The following is a 25520-nucleotide window of genomic DNA, read 5'->3' on the forward strand; positions in this document are numbered from 1 at the left end:
GGGAGTGGGGCTTTTGGGGGAAAGCTAGCTAAAGAAACAGATTTGGCCAAAGAATTCCTTTACCAACTTAGCTTTTTAAAAGACATATACAGAAAAGGAAAGGAAAAGCTGGTAAATGAGAATAAATATGAATAGAATGCTAAAATTTAGAACAAACAGACTGGGGGCAAAAGAAAGATCAAAGGAGGAAAAGGACAACTACTCATAGTGAGTGGGACCATAATAATGATTAGCATAGAGAAAAAAATTCAATTCATTGTTCTCTTCTCTAACAAGAACATGACTTGAGAAATGTGGAATAAAATGGTTCATAGCAAATTAAAAACCAATATATAAGGAAATGGTAAGGAAGAACTTAGTTTTCCTTGATGATTTCAGGGAAATTAGCAAGTCTAAATAAAATACATCTCAGGGTACTGAAAAAAAGGAGCATAGTGTTCTATATAAGATAGGCATTTAATAATTTTGAAGATAAAACAAAAGAATAAACAAAATTATGGGTGTGATTGTTGAGCTGCTATTGAAAGTCCTGAAAACTTGTTGGAAATGAAAGAAGTACTATAGGAATATAAATGGACAGATATTGTACTGTTTTTTTAAAAATGAGGGAAGGGGAAAGAGAGGTTCTTTCATCTCTAAGCCAGTGAACTAAACCAGGCTTCAATTCCTGACAAAATTCTATAACATATTGCTAAAAGTATTATCTGTGAGCACTGATCATTAAGAGCCAGCAGAAGATGGTAAGGATGAAACTGTACCAAAATAAATTCATTTTTTCTTTTGACTGAGTAACTAGAAAAGAAGAAAAGGGTTATGCTGTAGACACAATATACCAGCCTACCTGGATTTCAATAAGGCATTTGACAATATGTCTCACAATATCATTACTGACAAAATGAAAAGAAGTGAGTGGCATGACTAAAGAATGCTTTAATCTTGAGATTAACAGATTTGTAACTACTTGAATGACTTGACCAGATCCAGAAAAAATAGTCATTATTGGATCAATATTAGGCTGAAAAGTGGTATCTGATGGGATGTCCAGGAGAGTTGTCTTTGACCCCATCTTGTTTAATGATGATAGATAAATTATCTCTGTCTATCTATCCATCTAAGATAGATAATCTTAAATAAAGATGTAAATGGTATGTGTATCAAATTAGTGGATTGGTATCAACCTAGGTTCCCAAAAGGTCTCAAGAGGCTAGAAAAAAATAAGCAAAAAGGTTAAATAGGAATAAGGGGGTTCAAAATATCAATTTCCCAAGAATAGGAGAGACATGGAAAACTGAAAGATAGGAGGGGAGGGAGGGAGGGAGGGAGGGAGGGAGGGAGGGAAGGAGGGAAGGAGGGAAGGAGGGAAGGAAGGAAGGAAGGAAGGAAGGAAGGAAGGAAGGAAGGAAGGAAGGAAGGAAGGAAGGAAGGAAGGAAGGAAGGAAGGAAGGAAGGAAGGAAGTGTCATGGGGCGCAGAGCACCCCAGAATTTCTCTGGGGCACACCGAGGAATCTTCTTGAGAAACTAAACCAGAGAACAGATAACGCCTAGAGAGATTTGGTACCTCTGAGCCATGTGCTTTATGCCAAATCTCCCCATGAAAAGTCTAAGGATTTCTTTCATGGTTTCCCTCCCCCCACCCTTCCCTTCCCTTGCTCCTAAATAAACTATCACCTTGTTCTAACTAAGTTTTGTGTGCAAGAGGGTGTAATTCTTTAAAGAGGAATTCCCAAGAACCCCAACCCCAACCCATACCCCATTTTCCCACTATATAGGAAGGAAGGAAGGAAGGAAGGAAGGAAGGAAGGAAGGAAGGAAGGAAGGAAGGAAGGAAGGAAGGAAGGAAGGAAGGAAGGAAGGAAGGAAGGAAGGAAGGAAGGAAGGAAGGAAGGAAGGAAGGAAGGAAGGAAGGAAGGAAGGAAGGAAGGAAGGAAGGAAGGAAGGAAGGAAGGAAGGAAGGAAGGAAGGAAGGAAGGAAGGAAGGAAGGAAGGAAGGAAGGAAGGAAGGAAGGAAGGAAGGAAGGAAGGAAGGAAGGAAGGAAGGAAGGAAGGAAGGAAGGAAGGAAGGAAGGAAGGAAGGAAGGAAGGAAGGAAGGAAGGAAGGAAGGAAGGAAGGAAGGAAGGAAGGAAGGAAGGAAGACCGGATGGTTCTAGTGAACTATAAGCACAATGATTAGTCAGCAAAGTGCCATTGCAGCCAAACAGGCACAAGTGAGCTTAAGCTGAATTAATGAAAACACATTGTCCAGTATGTGGAAGGTGATAAATCTGTCCCAGCCAGATCTCATCTAGGGTATTGTATCTAGTTCTGGGAGATACATTTTAGGAAGAACAACCAAGATGGAGGGGTGACTTAAAAACCTCATTCAAAAATCAATTAAGGGGGCAGCTAGGTAGTACAGTGGATAGAGCACTGGCCCTGGAGTCAGGAGGACCTGAGTTCAAAGCCAGCCTCAGACACTTAACACTAGCAGTGTGACCTTGGGCAAGTCACTTAACCCCAATTGCCTCACCAAAAACAACAACAACAACAACAACAACAACAACAATTAAGGAAACTAGGATTTTATCTTAAGACTTAGGAGAAGCACAAATGTCTCCAAATATGTGAAAAGCTGTCCTACATAAGACCTATTTTTCTTGACCCCAGAGGACATAAACAGAAGACAGAAGTCAGAAATAGATTTTGGCTCTATATAAAGAGAAAGCTTCCTCATAATTGAAGCTATATTGAAGTAGTATGGATGTCCTGAGGAGCTAGAGAGTTCCCCATCTTCAGGTGGATTGTCAGGGATGTTTCATAGCATTTGTGCTGCTATGAGAGAATGGGTTTTAGAATCAAAGTCCCTGGGTTCCAATCTCAGTTCAACCACATATTGCCTATAAACTTGAACAGGAAACAACTTCTTAAGAATTCAGAATCATCTTTAAAATGAAGGGATGGATTAGATCAGAGGTGCCACATGTTTAAAAGGTAATTGGGAAACATTTTAAAAAATCCATTAGAATACACTATAACAGAAATAACACTGATGTGTGGTTTTCTAAGTCAATAGGTGGCCTTCAGGGACCCTTACATATGGTTTAATGGCCTCTGTTTCTGTCTGAGTTTGACACCAATGGACTGAATGATCTCAAAAACCTTTTCCAGGGGCAGCTAGGCAGCGCAGTGGATAGAGCACCAGCCCTGGAGTCAGGAGGACCTGAGTTCAGATCCGACCTCAAACACTTGACACTTACTAGCTGTGTGACCCAGGGCAAGTCACTTAACCCCAGTTGCCTTACCAAAAAAAAACAAAACAAAACCAAAAAAACAACACATTTTCCAGTTTGAAAGTCTGGTATTTTTGTCCTGTGACGTACAGTCCTTCAGGTCCTAGTTTTTCCAGCTAGCTATCAACTAATCCCTGATAATTACTAAGTAAATATTTCTTGGTAAGGCACAGGAAAGGTCAAACAGCCCCAATTCATATAAGTCTTCTTCCTATCATTTCCTACTATACTTATTCTCTTTTTTGCTTTTCTCAAACACTCTCTAGATTCACCACAACTTTTTTTTTTATTTAATGATCAAAGAAGACAGACCTGAATACGATAATTCAGATTTGAATAGTGGCAATTAAAATGGAAAGATGACTTCCTGGCTCTTTTATAAACTACAACTGACCAGTTTCTAACTCAACATACTGAATTCTACCTACCTTTAGTGCATTTTATTGTCAACGAGACCTGGTATTATTCACCAGTGACCATAAAGAGCCATACTTTGTTTCTGACACTGATAAGTCCCACCCTCTACCTTGATGGGGGAAAAAATGCCCCTACTTCTTTCATTCTGCAGTTTCATTGTACTTCCTGTTATAGAAATCAAGCAGCTAATCAGACCAGAAAAAAAGAAATACGGTATATTTGTAAATAACTCTGAGAGCCTTAGTGGAAAGATTATAGGGGCAGTTAGGTGGCGAAGTGGATAGAGCAGAGGCCCTGGAGTCAGGAGGACCTGAGTTCAGATCCGACCTCAGACACTTAACACTTACTAGCTGTGTGACCTTCAGCAAGTCACTTAACCCCAATTGCCTCACCAACAAAAGGCCAGGGCAGGGCAGGGCAGGGCAGGGCAGGGCAGGGCAGGGCAGGGCAGGGCAGGGCAAGGCAAGGCAAGGCAAGGCAAGGCAAGGCAAGGCAAGGCAAGGCAAGGCAAGGCAAGGCAAGGCAAGGCAAGGCAAGGACAGGTTATAGAAATTAAGCCAACAGAAGTTTGCAAAGGGAACTTAGCGGTCAGACTGATGAGAGGTGGGGGAGGGAGGCAGAAAATAGAAGAGTCAGTGACAAATCAACAGAAATGAAAGTTATCTTATAATATAGAATTCTCTCTTTGTAACAGCCCCCTCCCAACATACACATATGCACACAGGAATACACCATATATAAACAGCCTTCCACCTTCTTCCCCCTCACATAATTGAATAAAATATCTCTAAAGGTTAACTCATGTAACTTCTAATTAGCTCTACACTGAAAACTCCTATTGCATATGAACTAGGATAATCTTTTCCTAGTAACATTTGTATAGTAGTACCCAGCATAGTGTCACATACATAGGTACTAAAGGAAAACTAGTTTTATTGACCAATGAGATAAAAAAAAAGTGAAACCAGATTACAACCATCAGTGATCTATCCTAGTTAGTACATGAAGGAAAAAAGAAATATATGTAAAAAGTTTCAGGTGTCGTTTCAAAGGGAGAAACAAGAAAGTAAAGAGAGCCATACTCCTTTTGGGCTATTCTAGGAAAAAGCAACAGGATGACTTGAGAATGTGCTTAAAAAGAAATGATATGGTACCTTGCATCCACTTTATTTTTTATTTGTTTTTGTTCTTGTTTTTGTTTGCGGGGCAATGAGGGTCAAGTGACTTACCCAGGGTCACACAGCTAGTGTCAAGTGTCTAAGGTCGGATTTGAACTCAGATCCTTCTGAATCCAGGGCCAGTGCTTTATCCACTGTGCCACCTAGCTGCCCCCATCCACTTTATTTTAGTTTAGTTTTGTTTGTTTGTTTGTTTGTTTTGTGGGGCAATGAGGGTTAAGTGACTTGCCCAGGGTCACACAGCTAGTTAAGTGTCAAGTGTCTGAGGCCAGATTTGAACTCAGGTCCTCCTGAATCCAGGGCCAATGCTTCATCCACTGCACCACCTAGGGGCCCCCACTTTAGAAAGAGGTTGTTGTGGTTCAGTTGTGTTTGACTCTTTGTGACCCAATTAGGGGTTTTCTTGTCAAAGATACTGGAGTGGTTTGCTATTTCCTTCTCCAGCTCATTTTACTGATGAGAAAGTTAACTGAAGCCAACAAGGTTAAGTGACTTGCCCAGGGTCCCACAGCTAGTAAGTATCTGAGGTTGAATTTGAACTGAGGAAGATGAGTCTTCCTGACTTCAGGTCCTACATGTTACACCTAGCTTTATGGTTATAAAGGGATTCCTTAGACCTAATCTAAATCCTCCGTGCTGCCAGTTTCTTCCAGTTTTGATTTTAATGAAGATGAATGAGAAAGGGCAGTATACCAGGGAGCTGAATTAACTTTTTTTGTGCTTTTAGGATTCTGTATAAGTAAACAGGGAGCAAGGCTGAATATGAAAGAAAAGCCTCAGCCAACGGCCACTAAATACCACCATTCTCACATGGCTATATGTAAGGTTTGGTGAGAATGGAGAATTTAATATTTCCAAAATGTTAGAAGCTCAGGAAAAAAAAATGAAATAGAACTTCTAGTTTAAAAAAAAAGAGCCAAATATGGTTATTGGAAAGAGCTTTGGAAACAAGGAAGTCTGAGTTCAGTGACGTTTAAACTGCTTCAAAAAATTTCACAAACCAACTTGGAATTTAGCAATTTCCTGCTAGCCCCCACTTCAGTGAATCATTTGCCCCATCCCATTATGTTCTGTATCTCTATGGATGAACTGTATATATTTCAGGCTAAATCTACAGAGAAAATAGTAGTCTAGGGACTAGGCCTCTGATTTTCTCTGACATAGGAAAATCCTGGATGAGGACACTCCCTCTGCTCATTAACCTTCTCTGCAAACATTAGTATTGAGGTAATTTTCTGGGGTACTGATTGAGTAATTACTCAGGGTCACATAGTCAGTACCACAAAACTTAAACCCAGCTCTTCCTAGCTCCAAGGCCTATTCTCTAGCCACTGCCCTATGCTGCTTCTCAAAGCTGCAGAATGGCAAATGAAATGAAGCTTAAACAAAATTGCTACCCATTTTTTCCCTCATGGAGATTACTAAGAGTTTAGGAAAAGTCAAAAAGAGGCTTTTGACTAGTACTTCTTGTTCACGGATTAGGAAATAACGTCATGGTCAAATATTTTGTGTGTTATGTTTCATTTGAAACAAAACTGAAAATAGGAAATTAATTACAAAAATATAATAGAGGAATCTCCAGCAAATGCAACATAAAATCTTATTTCAGAAATATATTATTTGACCATTTTAAGGTATTATAAACTTTGAAAATTCACTACAAATAAACATCAGTACTACTGATGTGGAAAAATTGATTGAACACAGATAACTTTTGAGAATCGAAACAAGAGTTCCAAAGAAGGTGGCAAATGATTCACCAATTGTGCCTTTAGGTAAAATGGAAAAATACTTTATAAATGGATTAACAAATCCTCCCCCTTTGCACACAATGACACTTGTTGAGCCCAATGGAATCAATTGTTCTACAGAACATATTTTTTAATCAGTCAAAACCATATTAAGTAATTTCCACAATGTTTTCTTATTTTAGATTATTATAAATCATTGAACTGAATTACATTAATACAACTATAGGATATTTTCTTATTACTTTATTTATTGAGGGTTTTTCATTTTCTTAAACTAGAATGACTCTGGGAAAAGTTAAAACTGGTTCCATGACCCAGTCCTTACTGGTAGGGGAATTGTCCTTAATTATTAAATCTATAAGTATAAACTAATTACCAAATGAATAAAATATAAATTAATTACTGAAATTACAAAAGGGTTTAGGAAAGCAACCCCCTGGGGAAAAGGGGGGGGGCCAAAAGATGTAAATAAAAGACAAACAAGAATTGGGAAATGGAAGGAACTGGTACCCTAAACCTTGCTTACTCACTGAATCCAGAACATAGTATCTCAGTTTTATCAGTAACCTCAGAGCTAGAGGCATCACTAAGATAGGACCTTTATTATAGAAGTCCAGGGGGGGGGGGGGGGTTACTGGCTTGACTAGAGATGGAAATTAGCTTCCTTTTTTTTTTCTTCTAGAGACTGCATATGTGGAATCCAGGCTCAAAACAATGATGGTACCAAGGTCAAAGGCCAGTGCTTTCCAAAATGATGCCTTGCCCCTAGGAGACCATAGACCAATTGAAGGCTAGGAAAATGGGTGGCATCAATGCTCCATAATAACCAATCCTGGGATTAACTCCAAAATAATAATCACACCTCACCTTTTCCTCCAACCTTCCTCTACTTTCCTTCCTCCCTTAACTTTGAAAATTCCCAACTTCTCTACTTCTACACTGGGAGTCAAGCCCTGAGGATACTAATAGAAAAGGGAAAGACCTAATCACTAAAGAGCATAAATCAGCAACCCCCTAGGGGTCATAAAGAAAACTCCCCTTCTATCAATTGCTCATGGATAGGCCAAGCTAATATAATAAAAATGACAATTCTACCTAAATTAATTTACTTATTCAGTGCCATACCAATCAGACTACCTAAAAATTATTTTATAGAGCTAGAAAAAATAATAACAAAATTCATCTGGAAGAACAAATGGTCAAGAATATCAAGGGAACTACTGAAAAAATGCACAGGAAGGTGGGGTAGCTGTACCAAATCTGAAGCTTTAGTATAAAGCAGCAGTCATCAAAACTGTTTGGTACTGGCTAAGAAATAGAGTGGTGGATCAATGGAATAGGTTAGACATAGGAGACACAGTAGTAAATTACTACTAATGTACTGTTTGATAAACCCAAAGGCTCCAGCTTCTGGGACAGGAACTCAGTATTTGACAAAAACTGCCGGGAAGGGGCAGCTAGATGGCGCAGTGGTTAAAGCACCAGCCCTGGACTCAGGAGTACCTGAGTTCAAATCCGGCCTCAGACACTTGACATTTACTAGCTGTGTGACCGTGGGCAAGTCACTTAACCCCCGTTGCCTAAAAAAAAAAAAAACAAAAAACCAACCAAAAACTGCCGGGAAAACTGCAAGAAACTAGTCATAGACCAACATCTTACACCTTATACTAAAATAAAGTCAAAATGGGTACATGATTTAGACATAAAAGATGATACCATAGGTAAATTAGGAGAGGAAGGACTAGTTTACCTTTCAGATCTTTGAAAAGGAGAACAGTTTATGACCAAAGAAGAGATAGAGAATATTATGAAATGCAAAATGGATGACTTTGATTACATTAAATTAAAAAGGGTTTGTACAAACAGAAGCAATGCATCTAAAATTAGAAGGGAGGCAGAAAGCTGGGAAACAATTTTTATAGCCAGTATTTCTGATGGAGGCCTCATTTCTAAAATATATAGGGAACTAAATCAAATTTATAAGAATCCAAGTTATTCCCCAATTGAGAAAAGGTCAAAGGATATGAACAGGCAGTTTTCTGATGAAGAAATCAAAGCTATCTATTGCCATATGAAAAAGTGCTCTAAATCACTATTGATTAGAGAAATGTAAATTAAAACGCTGAGGTACCACCTCATACCTATCAGATTGGCTAAGATGACAAAAAAGGAAAATAATAAATGTTGGTGAAGCTGTGGAAAAATTGGAACACTAATGCATTTTTAGTGGAGCTGTGAACTGATCCAACCATTCTGGAGAGCAGTTTGCAACTATGCCCAAAGGGTTATAAAGCTGTGCATACCCTTTGACTCAGCAATACCACTATTAGGTCTTTTTCCCAAAGAGATCATAAAAAAGGGAAAAGGACCCACAAGTAGAAAAATATTTATAGCTACTCTTTTTGGGGTAGTAAGGAATTGGAAATTGATAGGATGCCCATCAATTGGGGAATGGCTGAACAAGCTGTAGTATATGAATGTAATGGAATACTATTGTGCTGTAAGAAATGATGAGCAGGCGGATTTCAGAGAAACCTGGAAGGACTTATATGAACTGATGATGAGTGAAATGAGCTGAACCAAGAGAACATTGTATACAGTATCAACAGCATTGTGTGATGATCAACTGTGATAGACTTGACTCTTCTCAGCAATACAATTGTCCAAGACACTTCCAAAGCACTCATGACGGAAAATGCTCTCCAAATCCAGAAAAAAAAAGAACTGTGGCATCTAGATGCAGATTGAACCATACTATTTCTATTTTTTTCTTTTTTTGAGGTTTTTCCTTTTTGCTCTGATTCTTCTTTCACAGCATGACTAATGCAGAAATATGTTTAATGTGATTGTACATATATAACCTATCTCAGATTGCTTGCTGTTTTAGGGAGGGGGGCGGGAGGGAGAAAAATTTGAAACTAGAAATCTTATAAAAATAAACATGGAAAACTATCTCTACATGTAACTAGAAAAAATAAAATACTTTTATGATTAAAAAAAAAGATTTTACAGATAAAAAAAAGAAAACTCCCCTTCCATTATGGCACACCAGACACCTTGACCCCCAGATCACCTCAAAGCTTTAGCCGGGATGCTTTGGAGGGCTCAGGCTCCAGGACAGTGAGCAATTAATAGGAGTCCTAACTCACCCCTTTTCATTTTGGGTGAAACAGAATGAGTTACACAGAATGAGTGGGTATGGGTAGGTTGTGACCTCTGTTATAGATATTATTAACATTCTTTGCCCATAAAAAAAAAAAACCACTGCTTTCCTGAACTTCTTTATTTCTGTCAAAAGCACCACCATCCTTCTATCACCCATCTTATCATCTCCAAGGTAAATTCATGGTTGTGGTTGATGCCTCCCTCTCCCTAATCCCATGGATCCAATTGACTATCAGATCTTTTTGTTCTGCCTCCATAGTATCTTTCAAATCAGTCCCCTCTTCATTATTCACACCACATAATGTCAGGCCCTCATGGCCTCTTACCTGGACTACTGCAATAGCCTCATAATTGGTCTTCCTGACTCAAACTTCTTCCAGCCTCCACACAGCTACCAAAATGATTTTTCTCAAAGCAAAGGTCATGTCACTCCCTACTCAATAAACTCCAGTGGTTCTCTACTCATTCTAAAATCAAATATCATCTCATGGTTATCTCATCCTTTTAAAATTCTTCTTTTTGTGTAAGATTTACAATGCACCTAACTGTTAAGACAGTAGAGCATGAACATAATTTGTAAAGAAATAAATATGTTGATAAAGGTGCAAGATCAAAAAAATGTAGAGACCATTCTTCTAAGAAATGCATAGCCGTAGAACAAAATAAAGGTAAATGTCAGGTTAGGGTAATAAGGAGAAAAGCTAATCCCAGACAAAACAACAAGTAAATACTTAAAGCAAACCACTGGGCACAGAGAGGGCAGATTAAGGATGATATTCATTCACAGAATCTCTAAGGAACAGGAGTACAAGGAAAGTAAATGAAATCACTGTCAATGCAGAGCAAGAATACCTGAAATAAATTGGGAAGGGTCTTTCTTATCTAGGGAACTCAGAATGAGGGTAAAAAATTTAAAGGTCTCAGACTCATTACCAGGAAGTTAAAGGAAATTCCCATGAAGTCTTTACAGAAAGGTCTAATACCCCCAGCAGCTACATGGCACCATATTGCACAGAGTGCCAGACCTGGAGTCAAGAAGACCTGAGTTCAAATATGGCCTCAGTCATTTACAAACTCTGTAACCCCAGGCAAAACATTTAACCTAGGATTAGGCAATCCTTACCAGGTAGGAATGTTGATCATCATAGCTATCTAGGACCCAGAAGTCAACAATGGGAAATAACAGTGTTATTTATCATCATGGGAAATACTTACCATCATAGAGTCTGCAACACAGTAAAACATACCAACAGGTTAATGAATCAAGAAATTCTATCACAGAGCATCGCCCCATTTGGCAAGAATCTTCATCTAAAAATTAACCTTAAATCATAAGCAATTTCATTGGTAGGAATGGTCAGCACTTACAATCCACTGATATCAGGAACTGAGTGCCACCTCCATCCCCCCAGTGAAGTGTAAGAATAGGTTGTTAGTTTGTGTAGACATAAATGTGTCTTTTTTCTTTTTTTTTAATGCTATTCAGACCTTCAATTTCATCAGTGTTTGGAAACTCCGGGAATGGAACCTTTCCAATTCAGGCCTTCATTCAATGCTTTTCCTACACAATGGGTACTGAATAAATACCTAATTACATATGACAGACTAATGCTCAACCCATATAACTGCCTCAACAACTGCCTCAACAATTCAATAGTCTCATCAATAAATTTTCATTGAGTACCCACCAGGCCCTATAGATACAATAAAGGCATTAGATCCTAATATCAATATGTGGATAAATAATAAATACTTCTAGGCAAGAGGATCATTTGGTAGTACTCATAACTGCAAAAATACAAACTTAACAATACTGTGCCTTGGCGATCAAAGAGATAACATAGTATCTGTCATCATCATTATTATTCTTACTGTGCTGTGGGTGTCTAGTTGTTGTATCCCATATGTAAATATCCTACTAGTCATCCTTTCAGTTATGTCGGATCCTTTGTGATTCCATTTGGGGTTTGCTTAGCAAAGACACTGGAGTGGTAAGCCTTTTCCTTCTCAGTGGATCCATTTGTCAGGTAGTCAGAGGTTAAGTGACTTGCCCAGGGTCAATAGCTACAAAGTGTCTGAGGCTGGATTTGAATTCAGATCTTCTTGACTCCAAGCCCAATATTCTATTCACTGAGTCACCAACTGCCTCTATCCTACTAGTAACTTCAACATAATCAATATAACTTGGGAATTTACTTCATGTCACAAGCCTGGAAGGCTGGCAAATAAATTAAAAGACAAAGCATTTCAGAGGTCCAAGCCAAATCAAAATGGAGAATGAAAGCAATTAGCTGGATACTTTAAGAGAAATTCTTTTACCTAACATGGAAAAGTGAAATGTACTTGAGTTACCCTAATAATTGCCTCCAACCTAGGAAGAACTAGACTCAGTATAGCAGAAATGTAGATTACCTCTAAGTGGTCTATGTATAAGATCTGTAGTTCATCATGCATCTACACTCTTTATGCTCCATTTTCTCTCATTAAAAAAAAAAAAAAAGAATGGTACACTTAAAATTTACAGGGAAGGCTTCAGATTTATATCCCTGGAAATTAAAGCCCTTGATTTCTTCAGTACAGATAAAGAATACACAAGAGCATTATATGTTTCAAGAAATTTCAGGAATCTATAATAATAGATAAGAAATGACTCTTTACTCTGAAAGACAAGAGATTTCAATGACACATTTAAGTGTTTACAAGATAATAAACCATTGGTGCTAAGAGACTAAAGAAATTTAAAGATAAGATGTGTAGACTCACTGTTAATTGAAAACTAATTGGAAATTAAGATAAAATATCTCTGAAATTAAGAGACACTGAAAAGTTCAGCAAATTACTAATTTCCTTTATCCAAGTCACTATGTTAGGCACAGCAAATGCAAAGATCTTTATCATAAGAGAGTACTTTACAAATGACACATGTCCCTGCTCTCACGGGACTCAAAGCCTAGTAAGGACAAACATACAAATACAATTAGAGAACAGGAGGGATTTCATTTACAAAAATATGATTTATAAAGAACTTTTTAGGATCATAACTACTGTATACCTAGAATTAGGCCTGAAAAGCTTCCTAAGCCTGTGAATACACAGGTATGCTAGTACACTGTTGGTAGAGTTGTGAATTGATACAGCCATTCTGGAAAACAATTTTGAATCAATGCCCAAGAAAGAAAGTTACCAAATTATCCATATTTTTTGACTGAACTATACCATTACAAGGCCTATACCCCCAAATAATCAAAGAAAAGGATATACAAAAACATTTATAATAGTTCTTTCTGTGTTGGCCAAATAATGTAAATTAAAGGGCATTCCTCCTTTTGGATAAATAATTGAATAAATTTTAGTATATTAATGTAATTGAATATTAAGAAATGGAGAATATTAACATAAGAAATTATTTCATTGGCAACTTCAGAAAAACTGGGAAGACATTTCTGAACTGATGCAAAACAAAGTGAGCAGATCAAGGAGAAAAATTTGTATACTGACAAAAGCAGTATCAAGACAACCTTGTGCATATGTAGCCTGTATCTGATTGCTTGCTATCTTTGGGGGAGGGGGGAGGGGGAAGGGTTTGAAACCAGAAATCTTATGGAGACAGGTTTTGAAAACTATCTCTGCACATGGCTGGAAAATGATAAAATACTTTTATGGGAAAAAAAAAGACAACTTTGAAAGACGATCAGCAGCAGTGATAAACCATGAGTCCAAAGGAACAAAAATGAAATACAACCCTCACTTCTGTCTAGAGATATAATAAACTTCACATGCTGAAGGGACACACATTTTTGGACATAGCTAATGTGGGAATTTGTTTTTCTGGACTATGTATTGAGGGCTTTTTGAATGGGGGCTAATTTGCTGGAGAGAAGTAGGAGTGTCAGATTATTTTTTTGAATATTTGTTAAATGAAATAAGAAAAAAAATAACCTGTTTTTAATGCAAAAAACAAAAAGGCTTCCCACCCTATTCTGCTGGCTAAACCCAATGTGGCCTAAGGAAAAAAGTCATTCTTTAAGATACCTTATATCTACTCAGGACAGCTAGGTGGCACAATGGATAGAGTGCCAGGCCTGGAGTCAGGAAGACCTGAGATTAAATCTAGCCTCAGAAATTTACTGTGTGACCCTGGCTAAGTCACTTCACCCTCTTTGCCTCAGTTTCCTTATCTGTAAAATGAGCTGGAGAAGGAAATGGCAAAACACTCCAGTGTCTTTGCCAAGAAAACCCCAAATGGGGCCACAAAGAGTCAGACATACCTGACAGGACTGAACAACATCCACTCAGGGCCTTTGTACTGAGAGTGACAGAAGGATTATTCTCTCAGACTGATCATTCCCTAGGCTTCAAATAGCTCAAGTTTAAACTTGAAGTAATTTTACATAGTATCATGTACATAAAAGGTAGGCACTCCTGAAATATTGTGGAACTGAACTGAATTTGTCTTTTTTAATCCACTGGAAAGTAGAATTAATGCCACCTTGAAATGACTAAATTGGTGAAAATCATTCCCCTCCTAATCCCCTCCAATAAAAATATCAATATTCTGCATTGATAACATTATTTTCCTTAGGAAAGAAAAGATAGAAAAGTGAGAAAAGTCACACTCAGTTACTGGAAGCAAGAGAAAAAGGGAAAAGAAAGCATTAGAAAAGCTTTGAGCAACCGCTTAAGTTGTTGAAAGTGAAATGAAGGGAAAAAATACCAATGAAACTCCAAATTCCCAGTTCCACACTCTATTCAACATCTCATTTTCCTGTAGAAATTTACACCAGACCTTCCAAATAAATTAAAACATGTCTTTCACTACCCTGTAACAACAACATTTCTCAGATCAGGGGTCAGGCATCTTCTACACTGAGAGGTGGTAGGGAAGATGCACTGAAGTCACAAAGAAAGGTTTCAATATTTTCAACAGATGTTTGGTAGTTGACAAAGAGAAAGCTAACATTCTCGCTCAAAATGTCTCTCCCCAACTCTTTTTCTTCCAGTTCCTCTTTCAACTCTCTTCCCATAATCCCCTCCCTCTTTACCTCCTAACCTTTCCTACATAGACCAAAATGATTTGTAATGCAGTAGATGGAGGTAGAGGCTGGTCTATTTAAGTCCTGAGAGTTGGAGGTGGAGTGATTGCCCTGGGAAATAAATCCAAAACCACAGCAAAGAATATGAATATGCATCTCTTTTATGTAAAAAAGAAAGTCTCTACTACACAACAGTAGAAAGAATTAATTTTTTTGTTTTTGTTTTGTTTTGGGTTTTTTTTTTTGGGGGGGGGGGGTTGGCCAGGAAATGAAGGTTAAGTGACTTGACCAGGGTCACACAGCTGGTAAGTGTCAAGTGTCTGAGGCCAGGTTTGAACTCAGGTCCTCCTGTATGCAGGGCCTGTGCTTTATCCACTGCGCCACCTAGCTGCCCCAAGAATTAATTTTTCTAAACTTTGTTTTGTTTTGTTTGGGGAGGGCAGGGATGGGGAAGGAACTCACTCTTCCCAAGGATACAGCTTTGTTTGGTCTCCGTCCATGTGGCTGTCCACTCCCCAGACTACTCCCGGATAGTAACTCATGCATCCATTAGCAAACATCTGTTCTATCTCCCAATTTCCTGTCTCTCAGTTTCGAAACTTTTGATGAAGTATCAATCAGGTGGAGGTTACAGTTAGATCCTCACACTGGAGACAGTAGCAGATTGGCTCAGAAAAGTGTCTGAATAAGACAAGCTTTCAGGTAAGACTTCCTCATAGCTAAAGAAATAGGGGTAAAAAGGGCAACGGGTGAACAGGTGTAGTCATGTTTGAAAAGTGATAGAGTAAGAGATCAACAAGTGAAAGGGAGAGAAGGAAAGAGACACCTGGCCAAAAAGCAGAAGCAACAGATAACAATACACAAAGTACAACGGTATCATTCATACCTGCCCCGGGACCCAAACCAACTCACCAGGGATACCGGTACCTTAGTAGTAGTAGTAGTAGTAGTAGTAGTAGTACTAATACTAGTAGTATTGTCATTTACATTTTATGACTCCCCGACAGTAACTAACCGCCTCACGCGAGCAGGGAGTCAACTTTTTTTCTCTTAGCTGTAGAGATACTCAGGTGCCACATACTCCTAAAGATAAGCCGCATCGGAATCAAGTGGAAACACTCTAAAGACTTGTCAAAGTCTCAGCATGCCATTCTTTATACCTGAACGAGTGTACACCTACCTGTCTATGTAAAGTTTGATAAATGCCTTCTTTTACTTCCTAAACAGAAAGTACTCTTTCCAAGGAAAGTCCCCCTCCATTTAAAAGTGAACACATGCTACTCCATTGATAACTAAATCTCTGCATCTTTGACTGTGCACAGGTGACGAGGACCTTAAAATTTAAGTTTTGAATTAAAAATAGTCCAGATCTGTCTTGTTGACATTTTGTTACCAGGGAAGAGATGGAAGCGGGGAGGGGCGAGAAGAGAAGGTAGGGTCAAAAGGAGAAGGGGAGCCAAGGGATCTTTTAGATCCTGAAGTTTAGGATCTAAAACATTGAAGTTCACGCTTTAACCTGCCCTTAGACTACACCCAATTCCTTTCAAAAGTAAAAACTCCATTTGCAGAATAACTTCTCACTGTTGCAAAACAGGCCCATGTGTCTAGCCAGTTAGCAAAATCCGGGACGGGTTTTAACTTTTTTCGCCCTCCTACTGACCACGTCTGTCTTTCTCCCCACCACTCATGCTCCAGAGTTCTATAGTGGACACACGATGGGTGAAAAGGAGTCAAGCCCCCATTCCCTGCTGTTACCTGGTCCAGCGGGATGCCCAGGAGGTCGCTGACCGGATGCAACAAGGTGGAGCCCGTGGTGCGGTAGGCAAGGCTCGACGGCGGCGGCTCTGTTGCCATCCTGCATCTTCAGGGGGGGCTGTAGCGTCCGCCCCCCACCCCGACCCACCCCCCACACCCCCTGGCGTCTTCTCCCGGCCTGGGTGGGGATTGGATCCCAGGGATAGGCGAGTCTAGAGGACGCAGCGAGGAAGCCAACTGTAAACGGGGCTCCGGGCAGCAGCCGAGCGGAACAGCAGGGAGCCGTCGGGGTGCAGCGCTGGAGCTGGCGCTGGCGCTGGCGCTGGCGTTGGCGCTGGCACTGCGGTCACGCCAGGAGTAGTTGGCCGGGTGGGGAGCCCGCTCAGCTTCCCGCTCCCCTCCTCTTCCCTCTTATTGGCCGCAGTGACCTGGGACAGCCCCGGGAGGATGGGCGTTGGGGGAGCGGAGGGCGGGAGTCTGCAAACCGCGGACTATTCCCTCCCTCGTCCCGCCCAGCTCTGGCTCGAAGAGAGGTCGAAAGAGAGAATGAGAGAAGCCTCCGCCTCCGCGGCCTCACCCTCCTTCTAAGCTAGGAGTGAACTAGGCGGGCAACCGACGCGTCCCGGTCCTGATCTCCCCACTAAGGCATCTAGCCCAAACCTCCTCTTGGGGCTCCAGTCCCTTCCAGGACTCCATTCTCAGAGGAGCCCCTTGCCTCAGATTTTTCGTTGAACTCAGATTTGGAAGGGGCTCTACCGATCACCTTGTTCAACCCCTTCTTTTTAAAGTTGTAAGGAAATTCAGACCCAGACAAGTGACTTGCCTAAGTTTACACAGGTAACAAATTTGAACAAAGGGAAGTTATCAGAACGCAAATCTTCTGACTAAATTGGGTGTTCTTATCATTAGACCACTTTGTCCAAAGGGACATATCCTGAATTTTTAACTCCCATTCTGTGCCTGGTACCTCCGAGATTCCCTAAATGTCATCTGGCTGACAGCTATTGTTCTGGTGTCTCAGAGTCTTTGGGTTAATTTCTGAGAGCCTGGAGCAAAGGAGGGAAAGTGCTGTAATTTTCTGATTTCTCCTGCCCCTAAAAAGTAAAGTTCACCACACCTTTTGAGAGAGAGAGACAGAAAGAGAAAGACAGAGAGACAGAGACAGACAGAGACAGAGAGAGAGAGAGACAGATAGACAGACACAGTCAGACAGACAGACATAGACAGAGAGGGAGAGAGAGACTGACTTTTAATTCCTAAAGCCATTCCTAGATAGTATGTTTATTTTTAAATCTGGCATTCCCCTCAGTTCCTGGCATTTCTCCTACTCAACTAATTAACCAAGAACGCATTCTTTCCCCTCCCTTCCACACCTTCAGATAAAGGAAAACACCGGTTTCTATTTGTGTCTTAGTCTTTGGAGTTCTTTAGTCATGAGAATAGAAATTATTTACTATGGTAGCCCTATCTTTGATACTGTTAAACTGTGAAATTCAGATAGAACTCACAGAAAGAGCTTACTGCTCCTGCCACATCTTTCCAACGCTGATGTCCCTAATTCCAGCACTGTTTCTTGTCACTATTTTATAGCTAAAAGTCATTGTTGATTCAGTGGCTAGCACCTAGGATTTGAGGACAGGAAAACTAGGTTCAAATCGTGACTCAAACACACATTAGCTATGTGTGACCCTAGGATAGTGACTCAACGTCCCCAGGCCTCCATTTCCCCATTTGTAAGATGAGGAGGTTGGATTTGATGATGACCTCTAAGGCCCCAGATATTGAATGTAATCAAATGTTCGACAGTCACCTAGGAATTTCTTTGTGCTGATGATGGCTCTTAAAGCATACTAATAACAATTCTAAAATATTATTATCCCTTACTAAAAACACAGATCCCAAAATATCCATGAGATTTCAACAAATAAATCTTACTGGAATCAGAGCATTATCCCTGACAAACGTGGTGCCCATAATCACCTGGACATAACACTGATCCAGAAAAATTTAACAATAATGGTTTGAATAGATATATCACCACACCAAAATACTCAAAATCTTCAAACTTTGTAGAATTGAAAGGTTCCAAAATATAAAGACCTAGCACAATAAATCAAAAGCATGTGGAAAGATGAAGTACATGTCTCTTTTTTCTTGGCTGCTACTGGAGTTGTCCCAAAGATGCTTTTAGTGAGCCTATAGAAAATAAGCTTACATCCAAATACTTTTATTTATTCAACCTCCAGAACAAGAACTAGAACATTAAACATTTTTAAAATATGGTGATTTGTCCTAAGATGAATTTTCTCAGCCACATAAAAAGAAAAGATGGAAATTAAAGAAGATAAGATGAAACTGAACCACAAGGAAGTAGACAAAGAAATGGTTGTCAAGCTATTTGCTTATAAAAACAGAGGCTTATGATATCAATACTGGGTCAGGTCATTGGTACCAGAAACCACAGAAAGCTCAGGATCTAGAAGTAATAGATCAATGCAGACTTTTAAGGAAATAGTGAAAATTGGGCATATCACTTTAGGTTGAAAAATTTAGTACCTACTGAATGTGAAGAAAGGCATGATCAAGTGAACAGAATTATACAAAAGGTCACCATTCTTCTTAAATTAAAAGATAATAAATATCTATGCTACAAACTTCAAAATATCCTTGAGAATTCAACAAATATATCATACCCTAACCAAAGTAGCATCACAAATAAAGCTATCATCCTTAATCACCAGGACATAATATGAATTCCAAAAAAATTTAAAATAATGTTCTTGCAATTCAAAACACACAAAACCCAAACTACAATGGAATAAAAAATTTCCAAAACATAGGTCCCTAAAGAAGAAATTGAAACTTTGTGGGATCAGGAAAAGGTGCATGCCAAACCTCTAGTATTGTCTGCTACTAGAATTACTTGGTTCAGTAAGTCTACTAAAAAATGAGCATGTATCTCAATGTTTTCATTCAATTATGAATCAATTATTTTATTGATCTTCACAATAGTCTGCCAAACACTAAGCATAAAAGAATGACAAGACAGTGATTTATTCCAGGTCTATTTTGATCTGAATTCCATCAAATATAAGGAGAAAAAAGACAAGATAAAAATCAAGAGGACAAATAGAACCAATGCACAAATGTGATATTTACAAGTAAATATATTTGCCTTTTCCAGGCAAGACATATTAGTACAAAATTATCAAGGGGAAAGTTATAGCTATATATTTCAAGAGAACCACTGACATCCTGAACTTCTCGAGAAGACCCTATTTAGAGCAACTGAGACCTTTAAAATGTCAATCTTGGTATACACCTTGAGACCTGAGACCTTTAAAATGTCAATCTTGGTATACACCTATGGAATATTAAAGTACATGACAATGGATTTAGAAAATATTCAAACAAAAACTGACACAATATTGACAAAATATATGGCCCACCAAACTAAAGACGCTATAGTGAGGTTACTACTTACCTTCAAAAGAAAAAGAAGAGAGATGTTCCCAAACTAGATGATAAAGTTAAAAGTTTGAAGAAATTATTCCTGAACAAACCAACACTACTTCACAGAGCAATATAAAAGGCTGATAACAGATATGTGAAACTGGATACAATCTAACTGATCTTGTTTTACTGCAGGATGGATCCTACAAAGTAGGTAAAATCCAAGAATAGAATAAAAAGGAGAGACTTGGATAATATCCATACAAACAGCCAATAATAAATCAATAAAGTATCAGAAAAATGGCTGAGTCAGTCAGATGTAAACTGAAATAGAGGGGTTCATTACAGTATAAGATCAGACCACAGCTAACCAGAAACTACAGAAAGTTTATTTTTAAGAAGTACAAGAATATAAATCAATACAAATACAAATAAATGCAAGCAAAAAGAAAAACAGTCCCTGCTTTCAAGGAACTTAAATTCTAATAGAAGATAACACACAGAAGGAAGTTCAATTGTAGATGGCATGGATTTGAAGTCCAGAAAATTAGGAAGAAGATAGGAGAAGAATTCAGGTGAGCTGTCCTGAGCCCCTCCACAAAATGGAAACTCTGGGAGGAATTAGCCAATGGGAAAAGGGAGTGAGCCTTGTGAAAATAATATTCTAGGGTGAGCAGACCATAGTGGTAATAAGCTGTTTCGAGGTAAGAAGGCCCCAAGTGCTGAGGAAAGCTTTAGAATTAGCCAACAGTAGAGACAGTGTGACTATGGAGTCCAAAAAATCAAGAACAGAGCCAGGAGGGGAAATTGGCACTCAGACTTTAAAGCATGGCTACTATTCCTCTCCTGGGGGTCTAGAATAACCTTGAGGACTTAGGAGTTTTTTCCTAGTAGTTACTCATGAGCTCCCATCCAGTATGCTCCAAAATCAATGAGCCAGCCAGAGTTCATTAGCTTTTATAAAGGGGGAATTTCCTGAGATGCTAGCACAGGGACATTTGATACAATACATTCTCCCTAAGATTCTGGGATACACCTTCCCACAATTACATACAGGGTCCATTGGGAAAATAGTTGTTGTTTGTCTTTCATTCTCAAAGAGGGTCATGACAGATGTCATGGCTTGCAATTCAACTTAAAGTCACCAGCCTCACTCCCTCCTCCAGAGCCGTCTGGGTCCAGTGGCAAGATATATTATCAGGATTACTGGGATATTTAAGGCAATTAGGATTAAGTGACTTGCCCAGGGTCACACAGCTAGTAAGTGTCTGAGGTGAGATTTGAATTCAGGTCCTCCTAACTTCAAGGCCAGTGGTTGGTCCACAGTGACACCTAACTGCACCCAGGAGAATAGTATCAAACTTGGAAGTTCATATGGCCAAAGGACAACTCTCAAATGACAGTTATTGATAGTACTTTTTTCTCCCATTGAAGATTTCATGGTTTCCCTTGGTTGCAGCTCTTTTTCTGGACCCCAGAAAACTTGTTCACACTAACTAGAAAGGGTAGAAACTGTGTGACCCATTACTAATGTTTTCTAAAAACTAGCTCCTATTGAAAACCTAGAACAATACAATAAAATAGCCAGAATTCTATATGGGCAAGTTGCTATTCCTCATAAACTAACACATGACAAATTCCTTTACTTCAAATATGAGCCTCAAAATATCTTTTATAATTGAAAATAAATTATTCTGTAATTATAGTATTTTTAAAATTTGTATTCATTTTGAACTTAAATACAAAAAGAAAAAAAAAGAATACTTCCATGTGCACAAGAGAGGATTCAATATAAAAACCACTTCAGACTGTTTACTTTTTTTGGAAAAACTATGTAATGAATACTACAAACTGTTGTCAAAGCTATTCTGCTTTTCTGTGCTTTTGTTATTTTCTTTTGTTCTCTGCTGTGTACCTTAAAAAACATTTTTACCTCCTTCCCCAACCTGCCCTAGAGTAGGCTACAATTAAACACAAATACACATACATACACATACATACATATATGCATATATACATATGTATTTATATATAAAACCTTACTATGCATACATCTATTTATCAGTTCTTTCTCTGGAAGTGGATAGCATCTTCCTTCATAAGTGCTTTGTAGTTGGCTTGAGTATCTGCATTATTCAAGATGACTTGGTCATTCAAAGTTGTTCTTAGAGCAATATTTCTATTATTTTGTACAACATTCTCTTGGTACTGTTCATTTAACTTTTCATTATTTCATGCAAGTCTTTCCATGTTTTTCTAAAATCAACCAGCTTATCATTTCTTCTGGCAGAGTAGTATTCCATCACAATCATATACCACAACTTCTTCAGTCATTCCCCATTTAAAGGCATCTGTCATTTTAACCAATCTGATAGGTGTAAGATGATATCTTAAAGTTGTATTAACTTACATTTCTCTAGTCAATAATGATTTAGACCATTTTTTCATATAACCATATATAGTTTTGATTTCTTCATTTAAAAAAAAAAGCTTGTTCATATCCTTTGACCATTTATCAATTGGGGAATGACCCATATTTTTAAAAATTTGGCAGAATTCTTTGTATATTTGAGAAATGAGACCTTTATTTTTTTTTTAAATAAAAATGTTTATTAAAAAAGATAAAAGGGGGCAGCTAGGTGGCGCAGTGGGCAAAACACTGGCCTTGGATTCAGGAGTACCTGAGCCCAAATCCAGCCTCAGACACCCGACACTAGCTGTGTGACCCTGGGCAAGTCACTTAACCCCCATTGCCCCGCAAGAACAAAACAAAACAAAAAACCCACAAACAAACAAACAAACACAAAGATAAAAGAGAAGAAACACAAGAGACCAGAAGGTCAGAAGGGAACATAGACAAGCAGGACAGTGAATTTTTTTTTTTTAGCAACAAACATTTATTTTATTTTCCATTTACATGTAAGGGTAGTTTTCAACATTCGTTTTCATAAGATTTAGAGTTCCAAATTTTTCTCCCTCCCTCCCTCCCTTTCTTCCCCCCTCCACAAGATCACAATCAGATTATATATGTACAATCCACAAGTGTTCTTTTTATCAGTTCTTTCTATAGGGGTGCATAGTAAGCTTCCTCATTAGTTCCTTGGGATTGTCTTGGATCATTGCACTGCTGAGAGTAGTTAAGTCATTCACAATTGCTCATTGAATAATATTGCTGTTACTATGCACAATGTCCTCTCAGCTCTTCTCACTTCACTATACATCCATGTTCATTAGTCTTTCAAGGTTTTTCAGGGATCATCCTGTTTGTCATTTCCTGTAGCACAAGACCATTCCACTACAATCATATAACACAGCTTTTTCCATCATTCCTCAATTGATGGACATTCCCTTGATTTTCAATTCTTAGCCTCCACCAAGAGTTGCTATAAATATTTTTTGTATAATTTTCCCCTTTTCTCTTTTTCATGATTACTATTGTTAACTGTTTCCCTTCCATCCTATTCCCTTCCCCATGATATTTATTCTATTATCCATCTTCTTTCATCCTATCCCTCTTCAAAAGGGATTTGCTTCTGTCTGTCCCCTCCCCCACTCTGTTCTTCCTTCTTTTGCCCCTCTCTCTTTATCCCCTCCCCCTCCTATTTTCCTGCAGGGTTAGAGAGATTACTCCACCCAATTGAGTGTGTACATTATTCCCTCCTTGAGCCAATTCTAATGAGATTAAGGTCTTTGAGCCAATTTTGATGAGTGTTAGGCTCTTTTACTGCCCAGATTAAATAGATTACTCCACCCAGTTGGGTGTGTCTGTTAGTCCCTCCTTGAGGCAGCTCTGATGAGTTTAAGATCTTTGAGCCTATTCTGATGAGTGTAAAATTCATTTACTGCCCTGCTCCTCTCCCATCTCTTCCCAAACACCATAAGCCTTTTCCTGTTACTTTCATGTAGGATTTTTGGGGGGAGGGGGAAGGGCAGAAGTGAAATTCCAAAATGAGACCTTTATCTGAGAGACTATGAAAAAAAATTTTCCCAATTGTCTGCTTTCCTTCTAATCTTAGGTACATTGGTTTTATCTGTACAAAACTTCTTAAGTTAATGTGAGGGAAAAATTCATCCTCTCCTCAATAATTCTCAGGAACTCAGCAGCAAGGTGACAAAGGCTTTATTTCCTTCTCATGAGAAGGAGGCACCCTAGTGTGCAGCTAGTGGGTGCCCCAAAAGGGGGCTTGCAGGCCCTGTTTTATACCCTAGTCCCTAACACAAATGGACCTTCCCCTTTTTCATCACTGGTCGGGGTTACAATCTACGCGCAAAAACTAGCTAATCGGAACACAGTATTCTCACCCCTCTTCCTTGTATGGGCATAACTCAGGAGTGGACCTTATACTTCCTTATATGGACAGAACTCTGGAGAGGACCTAATTGAGACCAGGGCTCCTTGAACCATGTGACCTTGCTAACCTGAGGGGGAGGAGGGGATCTGAGACCTTTGTCCTACAAACAGGTCAGGGGAGTAAGACTGACTGTTATATCCACATTGAGAGGAGACAATTACCCATTTCTCACAGTTAATATAATTGAAATTTTAATTTTATACCTCACAATATTCTCTATCTCTTGTTTATTCATAATTTGTTCTCATATCCATAATTCTGATAGACTGTGTTCCATGTTCTTCTGATTTTCTAACTGTAGTATTATTTTAAACAAAACTGTCAAATACAATTTCCCAGACCTAACAGTGACCCACAAATATTTAAGAACAACATTGAAAACAGAAAAACAGGTTTTGAAGAGGTAGGGCACCATGGCTGTGGAATTCCTCATATGATGTCAGGCTTTACGCATATGTTGGTTAGTTTAGTTGATCTTTTTTTTCTTTATTATAAAAGATGGCTCTCTGGGAGAGGATGAAGAAGAATATGGTATAAAATAGGTAATATAAAAGCAAAAATATATAAATTAAATGTAATAATAATACTATTAATAGTAACTTCTATTTGTATAGGAGTTTAGAGTATAGGAAGCACTTTGGCAAACAGATCTCATAATAGCCCTGTGAAGTAGGTGGTTCATCATATCCTGTGGAACTATTAATTAAGGAAAAAAGATCAAAGAAAGCTAAAAACATGTGGCTGTTTCTATTTATAAGCAAAATGCACAGTTATTTTTTTAGTCAAACTAAAAGTTATCATTTATTTTAATTATTTTTATTCATTCAACAAGCAGTTATTAGATGCCAATTATATGCTTGGTACCATACTAGGTGCTTATTGAGAGGAAACAACATAAACACAGGTAAGTCAACACAAAATATAGATATATAAATACCAATTTATTTCTAGTGGGGATGACAACAACCAAAGGGATGAAGCTAGTTGGCACTTCAGAGAAGCCTTGATGAAAGTTATTAATTTCATAAGATGAAGATGAGAAGAGAATGCATTCCAGTCAAAGGAAGCAGCCTATGCCAAAGCAAAAACATAGGAAATGAAATATTACATATATGGAAGTATAAGCCCATTTGGCTAGAACATAGAGG

General features: G+C 38.6%; 1 protein-coding gene across 1 annotated transcript in view; it reads right to left on the bottom strand.

Annotated features, from left to right (window-relative positions):
* MBOAT1 (membrane bound O-acyltransferase domain containing 1) overlaps positions 1–16883 on the bottom strand; it is a 147285-nt gene extending 130402 nt beyond the window's left edge. The window contains exon 1 of the mRNA XM_043976582.1: positions 16568–16883. Within this exon, the coding sequence (XP_043832517.1) occupies positions 16568–16666 (99 nt within the window). The 5' untranslated portion in view covers positions 16667–16883. The remainder of the gene's footprint in view (positions 1–16567) is intronic.
* Between the last annotated feature and the right edge of the window lie 8637 nt (positions 16884–25520).

The sequence above is a fragment of the Dromiciops gliroides genome, chromosome 1 (assembly GCF_019393635.1).
Source record: "Dromiciops gliroides isolate mDroGli1 chromosome 1, mDroGli1.pri, whole genome shotgun sequence".
In the NCBI taxonomy this organism is placed as follows: Eukaryota; Metazoa; Chordata; class Mammalia; order Microbiotheria; family Microbiotheriidae; genus Dromiciops; species Dromiciops gliroides.